Here is a 17369-nt window from a genome sequence, read left to right on the forward strand (position 1 = left end):
AGAAAGCTGTGGACTCACACATTTTACCGAATATCAAAGCTACGCCTCAGCTCCAGGGCTGCCCGAGATCTGTGTTTGCCTTGATGAGTGAATTTATCCTCACAAACGGGTGTTCTAAATTTCTTAAGAACCACCTAATAAATAATATATAAAAATCAAATAACTAGTTTTTGAATTTCATACACTTTCCCTCCCTTCTGCCTCTGCTGTCCCTTCTCGCGTCTTCTGCTGTATCCATAGTCCCCTCGTGTTCATTCAGCTATGCATCCAATTCTGGGACGGTTTTATTATTTTTTCCTGAGTAATTCCAGTTCATCGTTCATTCTCTCCAGTGCATTAGCCACTTAGCCATCTCTTCTATAAACTGAGGTTGTATTTTAGCTTTGAAGCTTCCTTCTCAGTGCTGATTGTTTTATTTTCTCAAAAAAATTCACAGTAGGATATCAGATTTTTTTTTCCTGGTGAGTATTCTTTACCTTATGGTGAAAATAGCTTCTCTTTCCTGTATTTTTGTTTACGGCAGTTTCATATTGTTTTGTTAAACATAACTAAATGAGCTGAATTTTCCTATACCAGCGATTTGTAGCTGGTGGGGAAAGGGATTACATTAGCCTTCTAGAAGCAACTCAAAGGCTCCACCTCTCCTGCCAAGGCAATTGACTTCACTCTTCACGCCTCAGATTTTCTGGTTAACCATGCCGCCTCTGCCTCTCCCCCACGGTCAGAGTGTTGCTGCCACCTTCCCTGTTCCTGGATGCCTTACAGACTGCAGGTGCAACCCTTCCAGGAAGTACATTTTGTCTGGCACTTTCTGAGACCTGACACCACTAAGCGCTCCCTCCTCCCAAACATTCTCTGCGCAGGCTCTCAGGCCCAGCTTCTGACTGACCCGGCCCGAAGCCAAGGCCAGCTCACAGTCCCTCCCTTTCCTTTTGCACTTCAAGATGGACTTCTGATCCTCAGGGAGGGCATGCCACTGACTTTTTCTGCAGCCTGTAGCTCCTTGGCTCTCTCTGGAACCCTTCACACCACCCCTGGCCACTGCTCACTGCACCACGGGCTTCCTGCACAACCCCGACCTTTGCTGCCTCTGGCAACACTGACACTCCTTGCCCAGTCTGCTGCTGCTCCGCTCATGTCTGAAATCCATAAAACGCGGAAAAAATTCTTCTGCTGTTAGTTTATAGGGGATTCGGCGGGGGGGTGGGGCGGGGGGGGTCTCAGTTCTAAGCAGCTGCCCTGTTCCTAACAGAAGCTCAGCCTAGTCTTTTTGCCCTGTGGGATTGACTGGCTTCATTCTGATAGACATGTGTTCAAAACCATTTTCTGTGGATTTGTCCAACTTGCCTTACGATTCTGTGATTAGGTCCCCACATCGCTGGGATGTTGCTATGGCGCACATGAGTTTGTGACTATTAAATTATCTTGATGGACGTACCCTTAGTATTGACATTAATATGTCTGTTGCATTCCTTTCAAGCTGTCTTGTGTTTTTTATTTAGGTATGCCTCAAACAGCATACAACTGGACTGTGTTGTTTTTAAGCCTGTTTCCACTTCTCTGTAAGTAGGAAGATTTCATTCGCATTTATTATGGTTACTGAGTTATTTGGACTTATTTCTGCCACTTTATTTTGCATTTTCACTGTATTTTTTTTGTTCGTTTCCTATCTTCTAGGGGAAAAAAAAGCTCGATATTCACTTTTTCCCCCTCTGCTGATTTAGAAATTATAGGTGGCAGTACATTTTTTTCACTGATTACACTAAATGTTTCGAGCACGTTTCTAACTATACACTTTTCTAATGAAGTCTGGGGTTATTTAATATTTCTATTCTTCTTCCCTAAACTACACTGTTCTTGGCATGTTCTTTTTTTTGAGATGGAGCCTTACTCTGTCTCCCAGGCTGGAGTGTGCAGTGGTGTGAGCCTGGCTCACTGCAACCTCTGCTTCCTGTGTTCAAGCGATTCTCCTGCCTCAGCCTCCTGAGTAGCTGGGAACACAGGCGTGTGCCACCATGCCCAGCTAATTTTTGTATTTTTAGTAGAGATGTAATTTCACCATGTTGGCCAGGATGGTCTCGAATTCCTGACCTCAAGTGATCCTCCTGCCTCGGGCTCTCAAAATGCTGGGATCACAGGCGCGAGCCACCGCGCCGGCTGGCATGTTTTAACTCCCTCTAGAACATCCCTTCCAACCAATTTGCTATTGTTGCCTAAAACGTTCCTTTTATCTGCTTGGTAAAACAAAACTGTTTTTTTCTTCTTCTTTTGCGGTCTACACTTAAATACATCTACCTGTAATTTAGCAGTCTCTACACGGAGTTGTTTCTTATACCCACTGGCTGTCTCTGGCTTCACCATCTTCTGGTTAAGGATGGTCTGTGGGTGATAAAACCCTTAGTCCTCCTATGTACAAAATGTTTTTTGTCCTTGTTCTTGAAAAACAACTTAACTGGGCATAAAATACGGCCTTGGCAGCACCTCCCTCTGCAGTGTGCAGACATTTACTGCTCTGTGGTCGCCTGGCTGAGGCTGCTGGAGGCCCCCTGCACATCTGGCATTCTGCTGCTTTTGCCCTGGTAGTTATGATGGTTTTTTCTCTTTGACATCAATTTCTAGCTTCCTGGATTTGCTTGTATTAGTCCTGCCTGAGGGACAGAGTCTACTTTTGATTTAAAAACTCAAACCTGGTGCTCTTCAATCCTGGGACATTCTTCAGCTTCGCCTCTCCACCTGCCCCATCGCCCCACACCCTCCCTCCTACTGAAATCCCCATGAGATGAAAGTGAGGTTTCCTGCTTGCTTTCTGTCCCTACCTGCTCCTGGGTTTTTCTCTTGCTTTCTCTTTTTTTTGAGGGGGGGGCGGGGGGAGTTTCGCTCTTGTTGCCCAGGCTGGAGTGCAATGGCATGATCTTGGCTCACTGCAACCTTTGCCTCCTGGGTTCAAGCAATTCTCCTGCCTCAGCCTCCCAAGTAGCTGGGATTACAGGCCTGCACCACCATGCCCTGCTAATTTTGTATTTTTAGTAGAGACGGGTTTCTCCATGTTGGTCAGGCTGGTCTCGAACTCCCGACCTCAGGTGAACCGCCTGCCTCGGCCTCCCAAAGTGCTGGGATGACAGGCGTGCGCCGCCGTGGCCAGCCCCAGGTTTTCTCTTACATGTTTGCGTCTGTATGCCACATGCATGGTGTCCTATTCCAAAGCACTAATTATCTCTGTTCCTGCTGTCTAGTAAGCTTTTCAAATTGCATCCAATCAGCAAGTTTCTCATGATCAGATTTTCAAATTTTTACGTTCATCTAATCTTATTTCCCTGATTCCTGTGCTTATTTTTTTATTCATTTTAGATACTACTCCTTTCTTTGAGCACCTTAAACACTTGTTTAAAAGCTGTTGCTATTTAGCATGACCGACTTCATCTGGGATAAATCCATGTTCCCAATGCTGATCTCATCGATCGACGCCCGTGGTGTGCCATCTCGTGTATGTTGGAATTCCGTTGAGACTCCTCTGGGCACAATTTTCTTTTGCTCTCCCTCACACTCACCTTCCCTTTCAGCAAGTTTGCAGTCGCCTCAGTGTTGGCTACCTCCCCAGCTCTGGCGGTGGCCCAGACCAGCAGAGGAGCCTGGTCCACTTGTCTCTTGCCCAAGGAATTCTTGGGACCCACTGCCCTGTGTGAGCTGCCCACCGTCAGGGTCACCCTTGTTCCATTCTGAACCTGGAGCCCGACGGCTGAGGACGCTGGTCGCTGGCTGCCGTGTTTTAGGGACACAGCAACATTCAGCTCCATCATTATCACGTCTCTCTGTCTCTCCACTCCATCTGTGGTTGCTGTGGGTTTGTAACACAGGGGTCCATTCATGTGAGAACCCAGAGCCTTCCTGATGGACTGGGTGCTTGGATGGATTTTAAGAGAGGGAGTGACTTAGTTATTTCTGAATTTTGGGAAGATCCTTGGCGGGGTGAACAGACAGGGCAGAACCCATCCAGGGGCAGGGAGGCCAGCCGAGGTCCACTGCAGCAGCCCTGGGCAGATATGAGACAGGAAGGAGGCGGGGAACAGAGATGAAACGTGTGGACAGGGCTTGTCCAGAGAGCTGCAGGGCTGGGCTGCGGTCCGGGCTAGCGTGGGGCTGGGACCGAGCTCTGACTGCCCCATGCAGAGCGTGTGCTGATCTGAGGGCAGCCAGGCTCATTCAGACGCCGGCTGCGGCCAGCACAATGGGTGGCCGTGGAGAGCGCTGCAGCTCTGCCCTGCAGAAGCCTACGGGGCTTGGGACAGGGCGGAGCAGAGAGCGCCCTGGGTCAGGAGCCAGAAGCCCAGGAAAATCAGGGAAGGATGAGAACTCAAGGTACCGGGCAGCCTCTTCAAGACTGAGCGGTTCGGGTCCCAAGCAGTCGAAACTCGCCCCAAATCTGACCTCCACTCAGCCCGACCAAGGGCAGAGGCGGCATCTCCAGTAGCGAGGTTTCACGGCACAGACTCTGAGGCCAGACACCTGGGTATGGCTCCCACCTCTGAGGATCAGTGCTTCTGGGCCCCCGCGTCCCCATCTGTACCACGGGCTAACAACAGTCCCTGATGCAGAGACTGCTTCCTGTGAGGCCTGAAACTGACCAATGCTGAGCAGGAACAGGTGGCAGCCAGCGCTCTCTGAGGTGGTCCTATCTCATTCTGCAGTTCCCTGCATGGACCTTGTGGGGGTTCAGAGCTACTGACATATTCCTTCCATGGTGAATGAGTCACTCTGGGACGCTGCTGGACTTGACATCCCCTTCTGCCACAACCCCTGTTGCCATTTAGCATGGCTCCAAGCACCTCCCAGGCTGGCCGTCCCACACCTGCCCTGCTGAGGGCGAGTGCCACTTCCTGGGGAGCCGCGTTGATGGCGAAGTCACCAATCATGTTTCTTCACAAAAATCCACACCCCTATCGGCTGACCCTGGGCTTCGGACTGGTTCATCCCGTGACGTTTCTGGGGGCAGCTACTGTTGTCGGGCTTCTAGGATCTAACAGACACTTCACTGACAGGTTGAAGGTCCAGCAGTCTGTGCAGCACAGCTCTTCTTGGTATTTATTTATGTATTTATTTGAGATGGAGACACGCACTGTCGCCAGGCTGGAGTGCAATGGTGGGATCTCGGCTCACTGCAACCACTGCCTTCCGGGTTCAAGCAATTCACCCATCTCAGCCTCCCAAGTAGCTGGGATTACAGGCGTGTGCCACCACACCTGGCTAATACTTTGTATTTTTGTAGAGACAGGGTTTCACCATGTTGGTCAAGCTGGTCTTGAAGCCTTCCTCCGTCCTTCCAGGAGAAAACAGCTCTCTCCCTCTGCCCTCACTTCCTGCAGCCCTTCATTTAGAATTCTCTCATGATACATGATGTTTTTGAACCCGTTAGAGTACTACGCTGTAGCTATCCTGACCTCAGGTGATCTGCCTGCCTTGGCATCCGAAAGTGCCGAGATTATAGATGTGAGTCACCACGCCCAGCTTCGGTCTTCTTTTAAAAGAAACTTTAATAAGGATTTTTATTCCAGGATGTGCTGTAATTGCAAGTTCTATCTACTTAAGTCATCGCATATGTTTACACTAATTAGGTAATTAGATGTAATTATACTAATTGTATAAATGCACAATAATTGACTAAGATGCATTAAATACTTTGAGAGAACAAAGAGAATCCACCCAGAATGCCTTCCCAAATATTAAGGATGCAGCTGAACCCCAAGAGAGGACAGAAGGGTCATCATGGGAGCCTTGGGCTGCACGCGGGGCCAGGCCTCACCGTGCACACGCAGGTGCTCAGACGCTGCCACAGAATAGAATGGCCTTTTTTTTTTTTTTGAGATGGAGTTTCACTCTTGTTGCCCAGGCTGGAGTGCAATGGCGTGATCTCGGCTCACTGCAACCTTTGTCTCCTGGGTTCAAGCAGTTCTCCTGCCTCAGTCTCCCAAGTAGCTGGGATTACAGGCACACACCACCATGCCTGGCTAATTTTATATTTGTAGTAGAGACGGGGGTTTCCCGATGTTGGTCGGGCTGGTCTCGAACTCCCAAACTCTGGTGATCCACTCGCCTTGGCCTCCCAAAGTGCTGGGATTACAGGCGTGAGCCACCACGCCCGGCCGGAACTGACTTTCTTGATGTGATTAGGTGCAGGGCCATAGAGGAGACTTGGTTCACACCGCAGCCTCACTTGGCAGCTCTTTGACTTCATTGGTTTTTGGAGATGTTGAAGGGCAGTAATCAAGTCATTCTTCTGCTCAAAGATATTCCATAGCTCCCCATTATCTGAGAATAAAGCTCCACTGTGGCAGTCTGCCTTCGGGCCCTCCAGGACGAGGTTCTGACATCTGTCTTCACCCCCTGCTGCGGTCCAGAAGCCCAGCTGACTGCTCTGGGTGTGTGGAGTCCTTTCCCACACCCACACCACTGCCCATGCAGTACCCTCTGGTTGGTGAGCTCCCCTCTGCCTCCTGTTCTCTCCTGGATCCTAGCAACTCCTCCACCCCTGCAGACCATGCCCCTTCCCTCCAAAGCGTTCCTCAGTCCTTCCAGGAGAAAACAGCTCTCTCCCTCTGCCCTCACCTCCCGCAGCCCTTCATTTAGAATTCGCTCACGACAATGACGTTTTTGAACCCATTAGAGTACTGGGTAGCCTTCTCTGTCTCTACCCATGGAAGTGAGTTTCCCGAGGGTAAGGATCATGGCTGCCTGCATCCCGACGTCCCCCATCCCTTGCCACAGATCCCGGCAGGGAGCAAACTCGAAGGCATGCTGAAAAACTAAAGGACAAAGGGAAGGGATGGAGACAGGTTTTGTTTGGTAACGACAGTACATTGATGGGAAGAATCGCTGGGAGCTGCAGGGGCCCGAGGGTCCGGGGTTAGGGTGCTGCTGTTGGGGACAGGGTGGTTAGAAACCACTGCTGGGGGACAACATGTTCCAACACAGTCTTGTGAAATGAAGGGCACAGCAGGGAGGGAAAAGGCAACTGAATCTGAGCTTGGTGGGTCACACTTGTAATCTCAGAACTTTGGGAGGCCGAGGCAGGAGGATCGCTGGAGGCTTGAGGCCAGGAACTGGAGACGAGCCTGGGCAACATGGAGAGATCCTGAGATATGGTACGGATGTGTCCCTGTCCAAATCTTATCTTGAATTCCTATATGTTGTGGGAGGGACCTGCTGGGAAGTAACTGAATCACGGGGCAGGTCTTTCTTTCCCATGCTGTTCTCGTGAGAGTGAGTAAATCTCACGAGATCTGATGGATCTAAAAATGGGAGTTTCCCTGCACATACTCTCTCTTTGCCTCCACCATCCATGTAAGATGTGACTGGCTCCTCCTTGCATTCTGCCATGCTTCTGAGGCTTGCCCGGCCACATGGAACTGCTGAGTTCTCCATTAAACCTCTTTCCTTTGTAAATTTCCCAGTCTTGGGTATGTCTTTATCAGCAGTGTGCAAACGGACTACTACACCCCGTCTCTACAAAACGTTAAAAAATTAGCCGTGAGTGGTGGTGTGCACCTGTGGTCCCAGCTACTTGGGAGGTTGAGGTGGGAGGATGGCTTCAGCCTGGGAGGTTGAGGCTGCAGTGAGCTAGGATGGTGCCATTGCACTCCAGCAAGGGTCAAAGAGCGAGACTCCATCTCAGAAGAGAAAAAAAAAGGAATAAAGAAAAAAAAGAAATGGGAACCAGCTGAGAAGGGCTGAATGGAAAAGACCCAGAGAGGAGGGTGCGGGGCTGGTGCTGGCCGGGGTGCCGTGGGTGCCGGGCTGCTGCTGGCCGAGGGTGCCGGGCTGGTGCTGGCCGAGGGTGCCGGGCTGGTGCTGGCCGAGGGTGCCAAGGGTGCGGGGCTGGTGCTGGCCGAGGGTGCCGCGGGCCAGGCTCCAGCACACCGGCTGCCACCACCGATTCAGCAAAGGACGGCCCTGAGTCAGTTGCTGTCCCTGTCAGTGCAGAGGCTGTGGGTCCACTGCATATCTGGATGGTTCAATATGAGCTTATTTATCTGGCCTCCTTCGGAGGCTGTGTGGGGGAGGCGGAGTTACAGCCAATTTCTGGCAAGTTCTCCAGGAAGGTTCAGGAGACAGCTGCACCTCTCATGCCAGCCAGGGACACAGCTACTTCTACAGTGCCCGGGGTCCTGCTCTGGTCACCTCTATACACTCAGAACTGGCCATGGCAGAGAAGACGCAGGGGCTGCTTCGGGGCAGGGAGCCCCTTCCCCTCCTGGACTCACGACGGAGGGTTCCACAGCCGGGGACCCTGGGATGGGGTGTAATGGCCAAAAGTCCTTGCCAGGTGCTGTCCAGGGGGCTCAGCAGACATGAACTCACGGAATCCTCCCAGCAGCCCTGGGAGGAAGGAGGCCCTGCCATTCCCACCTTACAGATGAGCAAACAGACGCGAACTGCCCACAGTCACACCGCTGCAAATGGGCGGTGCAGGACCCAGGAAGAATGGTTCTAGAATCTGCGCTAACCACCGCCCCACACTGCCGTTCAGCCAACATCTCCCTGAGACAGGACAGCCAAGACCCGGGTTTGTTGGGCGAGGCCCGACCCTGGGCCCCCACTGCACAGAGCAGCTCTGCCCGTGGCTTGTCAGGACCATCCCACAGTGAAGCTATCCCCGCTATGCACAGCAGCTCAGCACCCAAGTGCTGAGCAGGGCTTGGGCCCTCCGGAGAAGGCCATCCTACCTCAGGGTTCTCCTGGGTCGGGGGCCGGTCTTCCTTCTTCTTTTTGGTGGCCTGAGCTCCCTGAGATGGCTCCTCCGTGGGTGGCCGTGACTCTGCCGTGCTCTCGGGCTGCGCCTGCACTTGAGGCTGAATGATGATGACCTGGAAGATGCCGTGGAGGGGTGAAGGGGGCGGCGATGGGGAGGGAGGGGTGAGACGAAGAGAGGATGGGTGGAGGGGGCTGAGAGGGAGGGTGAGGGGCCCGGGGAGGTAGCTGGTAGGGCACGGGGCAGGGGTTGGGGAGTACAGAGCCTGGGCCCGGCTATCCTGCGAGGGCAGATCCCCGGGAACCGGGTGGTTTGCACCACGGTGTGTCCAGCACCTGCCCCTCCTGACACACCTTTTCCACCACGGGGAGAGTCTGCTCGAGAACCCGGCCTGGCTTAAGAATCTGGAAGTCCTGGGTTCCAGTCCTGCCCCACCGTTTCCCCGCGGTGTGGCCTCAGGGAAGTCACTGCTTCTGAGAGTCAGGCTGGTCATCTGAAACTGGCCACGCCTCTCCCCAGGGAGGCTTTGCACATTCAGGCAGCAAGGACTTCTCATCCCCAGCCCAGAGGCAGGTGAACCGAGGCCATGAGAGCGCAGACTTGCTCCTTGCCATCCGGTCAGGAGGCAGAGGTCCTGGGAAGTCCTCCAGGTCAGTCTGGCCCTTCTGGCACTTCTCCCTCCCCTTGTCACAGGGTCTGAGACACTCAAGCCTGGCTTGGGGGCACAGGTGGGAATAATGTTCTTTTTTTTAATTCCATGAGGCCCCTCACATGGTGGATGGGGGAGGGGACAGGGGTCTCCAAATACCACCCTGCAGAACCTCCCCCCCGTCCCCCCCCACCGCCACCAATTAGCCAACCTTCCTCAGGGCTCAGGGATGCTCTGGTTTAATGAAAGGGCGTGATGCTGAAAACCTGCCTGAAATGCACCCACCCAGCCAGCCTCTCCCGGGGCCGGACTCCACTCCATCTCTAGCTCTACCATTTTATTTCTTTGGACAGGAAACTGGGAAAGAACTGTTGGATTTCATGGCTCCGAGGAAGAGGAATTCTCCAGGATCCATCAGCCACAGTCTGGCTGCAACTAGAACTTGGGTGTTTTTCTGTTTTCCCCTAAGCCCAGGTGGTGACTGTCTTATGATTTGGAGGCTTTTAGGCACAAAGAGAAAACATGTCCCATTTTTCTGCTGGCTTAAGGGAAGCTCTGTCTTCCTCTTTCTATCACATTTCTAAAACCTCATAATCTCTGCACAGAAAAAAAATGTCTCTCTTTATATTCATGGGAAGAAAAACATTTAAGATCTCCAACAGAAAAAAAGGGCAGAGAATATTCTCCAGCCCCACATGAGAAGACTGGGTTCTTCAGAAGTGTAAGAAAAACATTCACGCTTAACAGCAACCAAGGGAATTCAACTTTTTTTCTTTTTTTTTTTTTTTTTTGAGACAGAGTTTCGCTCTTGTTACCCAGGCTGGAGGGCAATGGCGCGATCTCGGCTCACCGCAACCTCCGCCTCCTGGGTTCAGGCAATTCTCCTGCCTCAGCCTCCTGAGTAGCCGGGATTACAGGCACGCGCCACCATGCCCAGCTAATTTTTTGTATTTTTAGTAGAGACGGGGTTTCACCATGTTGACCAGGATGGTCTCGATCTCTTGACCTCGTGATCCACCCACCTCGACCTCCCAAAGTGCTGGGATTACAGGCTTGAGCCACTGCGCCCGGCTGGGAATTCAACTTTTAACCATGAGGCATCTGTGTGTGCCTAGCAAATGAGCAAAGATGGTGTTTAAATGGCCAACATGAAATGCTGACGCAGTTGCAGTGAAAGAGACACACTCCTTCCAACATCTGCTAAGCACCTAGCCTGGATCAGGCGCCTTCCTGGGATACACCTGCCATCCCGCCACGGACCATGACAACTCCTCAGACTGCGAATTCGAGAGTGGGTGGGAAGGCACTGGGTGCCACAGCACCGGGTCACATGAGGGTCAGCCGTCAACATCCAGGCTGGGGAGGCAGAAGGCACCCCAGCCATAAGCAAGAGAGGGGTGGCCTGGCAGACCCCAAATGAGGCACAGAGAGAAAGAGGCCACAGATAGGAGGTGGCAGGGATGAAGCAGCCCCGAAGACCTCAAACAGCATAAATAACCACCAGGAGCTCGGAGGTGGCAGCGGGAGGACCTTAGTTTTAGTTTTAAATCTTGGCAACGAAATTACGGGAAATTGTGCACTTGGGCAGTGGGGTAAAAACACCCTCGGCCAGGCGCAGTGGCTCACACCTGTAATCCCAGCACTTTGGGAGGCTGAGGCGGGAGGATCATGAGGTCAGGAGCTTGAGACCAGCTTGACCAACATGGTGAAACCCCGTCTTTATTAAAAACACAACAATTAGCTGGGCATGGTGGCACTCGCCTGGAATCCCAGCTACTCGGGAGGCTGAGGCAGGAGAATCACTTGAACCCGGGAGGCAGAGGTTGCAGTGAGCCAAGATCGTGCCACTGCACTCCAGCCTCAGCAACAGAGCAAGACTCTTATCTAAAAAACAAAAAAACAAAGCCCTTGACCGTCCAACTCCACCAGCAGAGACAATCAATATCTCTTCTAGTCACTCATTCAGCCACACGTCATTAATTGGTTAATCATTTCAATGAATTCATTCATTGACCAATCACTCCTTTTCCACTGGTATTAATTCCTTCAGCCACACTACCTTTGGATCACACGCTCATTCATTCGTTCACTGATTCACTCCCTTAGTCATGTGTTCACACTCCATTCATCTCCATTCCTTCACTCTCTCCTCTTGTTTCTGCCCCATTCATCCATTCGGCCCTTCCTGTATGATTGCCCTCAGCCTCCTGCATGTGGCTGCATGCCCTCTCTGGAGCCTGCTGTGGGCACTCACCCCCCATTCATCCATTCGGCCCTTCCTGTACGATTGCCCTCAGCCTCCTGCATGTGGCTGCATGCCCTCTCTGGAGCCTGCTGTGGGCACTCACCCCCCATTCATCCATTCGGCCCTTCCTGTACGATTGCCCTCAGCCTCCTGCATGTGGCTGCATGCCCTCTCTGGAGCCTGCTGTGGGCACTCACCCCCCATTCATCCATTCGGCCCTTCCTGTATGATTGCCCTCAGCCTCCTGCATGTGGCTGCATGCCCTCTCCGGAGCCCGCTGTGGGCACTCACCTTGTTGTCAGCACTGATGAGGAGGGGCTGAACTTTGATGCTGTCACTGACCACAGACACAGCGGTGCTGGGGGCCATGGCAGTGGCATTGCTGGGGGAAGTGGAGATGATGGCGTAGGCCACCCCAGCACTGGTCAGCGGAGAGGCGAGGGCGGAGGGCTCGGCGAGGGCCTGAGGCTGGCTGCCGGGCGCTGGCACATGGCTGACAGTGTTATTGGCAGTGGGGAGGGCTGGGCTGGGGTTCTTGACGCTGACCACGGTGGCCTTCTGGAATGTTGGGGGTTGCTTGGGTGGCCGGTCCCGGCCCGGGGCAACGGGGAGGCTGTCTGGGATCAGAGTCTTTGGCCTAACCTGGGAAGAAGGGATAGGTGTGTGGTCAGACAGGCGGACACACAGGAGCGCCGGGGAGGGGCCGCCCTGGCTCCGAGACTTCCTATATTCAAGGGGCGGGTGTAGCATTGGAAAGAGCAGAGCCCGTCACAGCCTCACAGTGGGTGAGACCTTGACCCCAATGCCTCCCTCCTCCTGGGCTTGCACCGACTGGCCACAGGGCTCAGGAAGGGCTGCTCTGGACCCCAGACCCTCCCAGCTGCACTCAGAGAAGACGGTGAAGAGCAGCGGGGTTGATGGACACGAGGGGACAGTCTGTGCAGTAAGATGCCCTGCAGATCAAGTCCCAAGCAGCAAAGCCCCCTTTGGCCTTGGAAGTCTAGAAAGTGCTGCCCCTCGGCCAGGACTGGGAGGGGCCCTGCCCAGTTCTGCTTCTCCATCTGGGTGGGGGCCACTGCCGTGCTCCCATGAACACCACAGAGCTGTGCACGAGTGACTGCTGCGGAGCTCTCCAAAAACAGGGAAGATGTACAGAGGGTGGCCATGGGCAGCCGGGTTCAGGCAGGACTCTGGACAGACTGGGGCCAATCCTGGCTCCTCTGGGGTCCTGGTGACACACCAGAACCGGGCCAGATCCCTCATGTGCATGGGGCGCTAAGACTGCTGTTCTCTCTGGGTGTCTGCCTCTCACTTCCTTCAGCGCCGCCTGGGTGGGGGGTCTCTCTGGCCGAGCTGGTACTTGGTAGAGGAGGAGAAGGGCCACGATCTGCCTTCTCATCTGAGCCCCGCTGTACCCGCACTGCAGAGCGGGCATCCTGTCCTATTCTACAGATGAGCAAGCTGAGGCATGCAGTGGAGACTCACTGGGAATATGAGGCTGCAGTCGTTATCAGGGCAGCGGGGCTTGAGCCAGGACTTGTGTGAGCCCATCTGGCATCAGTGAGGGCACAGAGGCTGTGCTGCCCCGCCCATCTCCTCCCACCCTGTGTCCAGGGAGTGGTCCAGGGTGGCTCTTACAGGGCCCTGTGGTCTTGGGGAGGTCACCAGGGCACAGCGGGCTCTTCGGTCGGGTGGCATCACGTCTGTGAGCTCCCCGCCAATGCCTGACACAGAAATGGCCCTTGAGTCTAGTGATCTCTGTGTCCCCTGCCGTTCTGAATCCTCAGCAAAATGAGCCTGGCCTCCCACATCAGGGCCCTGGCCACACCACAGGCAGGCGATGTGACCAGCCTGGGTTCCTGCCACTCTGCCCTCGGCAGCAGCGGTCAGGGCCCTCGGCCCCCGGTGCCAGGCTTATCGCCCAGCACAAACTCCAACGTCGAAGGCGGCAAACTTCAGAAAGAACCCTCCTTGGCCCTGCCAGCCCTCAGCTGCAGACACCCACCCGTTGAGAAACTGCTGCTCTCCGCCTCTGAAGAGGACTGGCACGGGGGCGGATGGATGCCCCAGTGGTGGTCGGTGAGGAGCTCAGCTGTGGCAGTGGCCACTCTGTGCTCTGTCGGCACCTCCCTGGTATCTGGGGTTTGCCCACATGTTCCGGTTGCCCCTGGCCACCCACCCTATGTAAGCAGACTCTGGGCATCAGTGAGCCAGTGCGAATCAGATGCCAGACACAGAACCGAAGCTCAGCTGGGATCTGAGGACATGGCCTGAGCCACCCCAGGGAGAACACCTACGGGGGACCCTGGAGCTCACAGCCTTTCCGCCTGTGTCCCCACAGCCTGTGTGCAGCCCCAGGCCAGAAAGCCCCGGGGGCCACCGTGTCCTCGCCCTGTCTCCTTTCTCTGGGTCTGTGGTCACCCCGCCAGGCTGGTGCCACCACAGCCTGCCTGCTCTGATCCCTGAGAGCCTCCTAGGACAGCAGCAGCCGGCAGCCGGAGCCGGCATGCACCGGACACCTTCTGGCCCGAGCTGACCATCCTGGAGGCCAGCAGGCCAATGGCGGGTGCAGACGTTTGTGGGGTGGGGACAGCAGGGATAGAACACGGAGACAGAGGTCCAGGAGGTGAAAGTGGGAGAGGAGGAAGGGTGGGGGTGCGGGGCAGAGGAAAACAGCACTGGCCCTGATTGGCAGCCTCTCCCCAGTGCCTCCCTTGCTCTGAAGCCTCATGTAGCTCCCTGCTGCCCACAGGTCACCAACAAGGGAAGCCTGGCTCTAAGGTCCCCAGGGGCCCCCGGTGGCCTCTCCGCCTCCGTGACTCCCTCAGTGGTTGGACTCAGGTCTCTCCCTACCACCTCTGCCTCTATTTCTCACCCTGCGCCCTCCTCCTGGGGGGTTCTCCCTCTGAGGCCTAACTCCAACGTCCTCTCACCCTGAGGCCGAGCTCAAGCACTGCCTCCTCCAGGAAGCCTTTCTTGATGCCCAGGTGTGCAGCAAGCCTCCTAAGGGCTCCCGCCACCCCTGTGTCTCCTTCTGGCAGGGCCCAATCACCCTGGACTCACAGTATCTGTTTTTCCCTGTCTGTCCTCCCTCTAGACCAAGCCTGTCCCACCCACAGGCCACATGCAGCCCAGGACGGCTTTGAATGTGGTCCAACACAAATGCAAACGTTCTTAAAACATGATGAGTCTATATTTGCAATTGTTTTCCCTTTATCTCATCAGCTACTCTTACTGTTGGTGTATTTTATATGCGGCCCAAGACAATTCTTCTTCCAATGTGGCCCAAGGACACGAAAAGATTGGACACCCTGTTCTAGACTCTGATTCGGCTCAAGTGGGCACCTGGGGAAAGTTGCCACGTGGATGAGATGCCCAGGGCAGCCACCTCTCACCATCCTCAAGCTGGGGGAATCTGTCCAGCCCTGAAGCCCCAGGACAGGCAGGGGCCATCTTGGTCTTTGCCACTGGCAGCCCCTGGCCTAGTATGCTGTATTCAGCAGGTGCTCAACAAAGGTAAGCTCGTGGTACTAACGGAATTGGTTAATAATTACCCGGCATGTGCTCTGTACCAGGCGTGGTTAAAAATGCTTTGCTCCCAGCCAGGCGCGGTGGCTCACGCCTGTAATCCCAGCACTTTGGGAGGCTGAGGTGGGTGGGTCACCTGAGGTCAGGAATTCGAGACCAACCTGACCAACATAGTGAAACCCCATCTTAAAAAAAAAAAAAAGAAAAGAAACAAACAAACAACAAATGCTTTGTCCCCTGACAACCCTCACGGCCACCGACGGACGGAGCCAGCACCAGTGCCAGTCCCTCTGCAGGTGAGAAGCCCCACCCCAGGAAGGGTGAGAGGTCAGGTGACTGGAGGAAAGGGTGGAGTCCGTCCGGGGGTCCCTGGACTAGAAGCCAGGACACCTGGCCTGCAGTCTGTGCTGCCCCTGAAATGAATCCCCTCTTCCAGAGTGTCTCAAACTTCTTGACCATAACCCATAGTCAAAAATACACGTTATGTAGTCACCCACTCTGGAAAAAAATTGTTCAAGAAATAACGCATAGGATGCATCTTGATATTTCCATTCTATTTCAGTCTGGCCTAATTTATTCCATTTTTAAAAATTCTGGTCATGACCCACTAAATTGATTTCCCAATTCCTTGCTGACAAAACGTATCTGGTCCAAATGTTGCCATTGAAGAAGGGGTTCAGGAGGTAAGAGGGGAAGGTTCAGCTGAGAGGGCGCGGGTTCCGCCTGTCCCAGTGCCCAGCAGAAACCCGTGCTGACAGGTTAGGAACAGAGACTGTAGGGACAGACAGACGGACGCCCCAGGGCCCGCACGAGGGCTGCTTACCTGAGGTAGCACCGCCGCTCCTTGCCCGGCCAACCTCTGCAAGGAACTGACCTGAGGACCCGTGACAGGCACTGCAGTGACCGCTCCCAAAGCCTGGAAGAGAGAGGAGGGCGGCGTTGGGCCCGGACGAACACGCAGCCCAGGCCGGACGCGTCGCCCCCAGCCTCGCCAAGCAGGGGCAGCTGCTTTGGAGCCAGCAACTTCTACTCTTCCCTTTCTTAATTATGACTTTTAAAAAAATCACCAGAGTCATCGATATTCCTTCAAGAAAGTTTGGAAACTAGAGAAAGGATAAGAGAGCACTGCCCGGAAACCAATTCCCCTTGGTTACACATTGGCTTCCTTTTCTAAGTGAATTTTTTACACAGCTATATATAGAATTTTTGTAACCTATTTTTCTACTTTCATTTAAGGACAAGGTGTGATGTCGCTCCAATCTTCATAAATCACTCCTTTAATGGCTATGGGGTCTTCCATTCAGCAGACATCACGGTATTTCTTCAGCCAGTCCCCTCCTCTTGGAAATTTGGGTTCTAGCCCCATCTTTTTCCAGTGAGTAAACAGCGCTGTGCTGAACATCTGTGTGGGTAAATCCATTTCCACATCACAGAGCATTTCTGTGGGAGAGTCTGAAAACAGGGATTCATGGGTCAAAATGCAGGAATATTTCTTAGGCACTGAGTACCTCAGGAAGGGGAAGGACCCGGGTATGCCCCGACAAGCCCCTCATCCCAGCCCCCCAAAATGGGGGTCTCTCCAACACACGATGGGATGCTAGCACCACTAGCAGGGTGCACATTTAGGGGAGGGAGAAGGGAGACGACACCCTCCCAGGAATTCCAGGCCCACACGCGTACAGGAGACGGGTTTTGGGGTGCCTTGTCTAAAGTCTCCTTTTGTGGGAACCACCACTACCCACAGCCCCTGATGGAGCAGTGATTATTATTTTTTCTTTGACATGGAGTCTTGCTCTCTCACCGAGGTCGGGATATAGTGGCGCGATCTCGGCTCACTGCAACCTCCACCTCCCAGGTTCAAGCAATTCTCCTGCCTCAGCCTCCCAAGTAGCTGAGATTACAGGCACACGCCACCATGCCTGGTTAATTTTTGTATTTTTAGTAGAGACAGGGTTTCATTATGTTGGTCAGGCTGGTCTTGAACTTCTGATCTCAGGTGATCCGCCCACCTCAGCCTCCCAACGTGGTGGGATTATAGATGTGGGCCACCATGCCCAGCCCTGATGGAGCAGTTCTATGCGGCCATCTTTGCACCCCATGAGACTGGTGCCTGATGGGGAGAGAGGGACCCCCCTCACTCAGATCCAGCCAAACCATCACTGGCCAGGGACAAGTTTCTCCTCTTGAACTCAGATGCAGAAATT

At 53.8% G+C, this 17369-nt stretch overlaps 1 protein-coding gene across 2 annotated transcripts in view; it reads right to left on the reverse strand.

The window, feature by feature from the left end:
- PHF21B (PHD finger protein 21B) overlaps positions 1 to 17369 on the reverse strand; it is a 117324-nt gene that overhangs the window by 22842 nt on the left and 77113 nt on the right. For both annotated transcript variants that reach the window (XR_012515541.1, XM_039463275.2), the window contains exons 3-5: positions 15989 to 16081; positions 11929 to 12279; positions 8718 to 8858 (exon numbers count right to left, since the gene is read on the reverse strand). Coding sequence is in view for 1 of the 2 variants with exons in the window: in XM_039463275.2 (XP_039319209.1) it covers positions 8718 to 8858; positions 11929 to 12279; positions 15989 to 16081 (585 nt within the window). In the remaining variant the exon portion in view is untranslated. The remainder of the gene's footprint in view (positions 1 to 8717; positions 8859 to 11928; positions 12280 to 15988; positions 16082 to 17369) is intronic.

This window comes from Saimiri boliviensis, chromosome 21, assembly GCF_048565385.1.
Source record: "Saimiri boliviensis isolate mSaiBol1 chromosome 21, mSaiBol1.pri, whole genome shotgun sequence".
In the NCBI taxonomy this organism is placed as follows: domain Eukaryota; kingdom Metazoa; phylum Chordata; class Mammalia; order Primates; family Cebidae; genus Saimiri; species Saimiri boliviensis.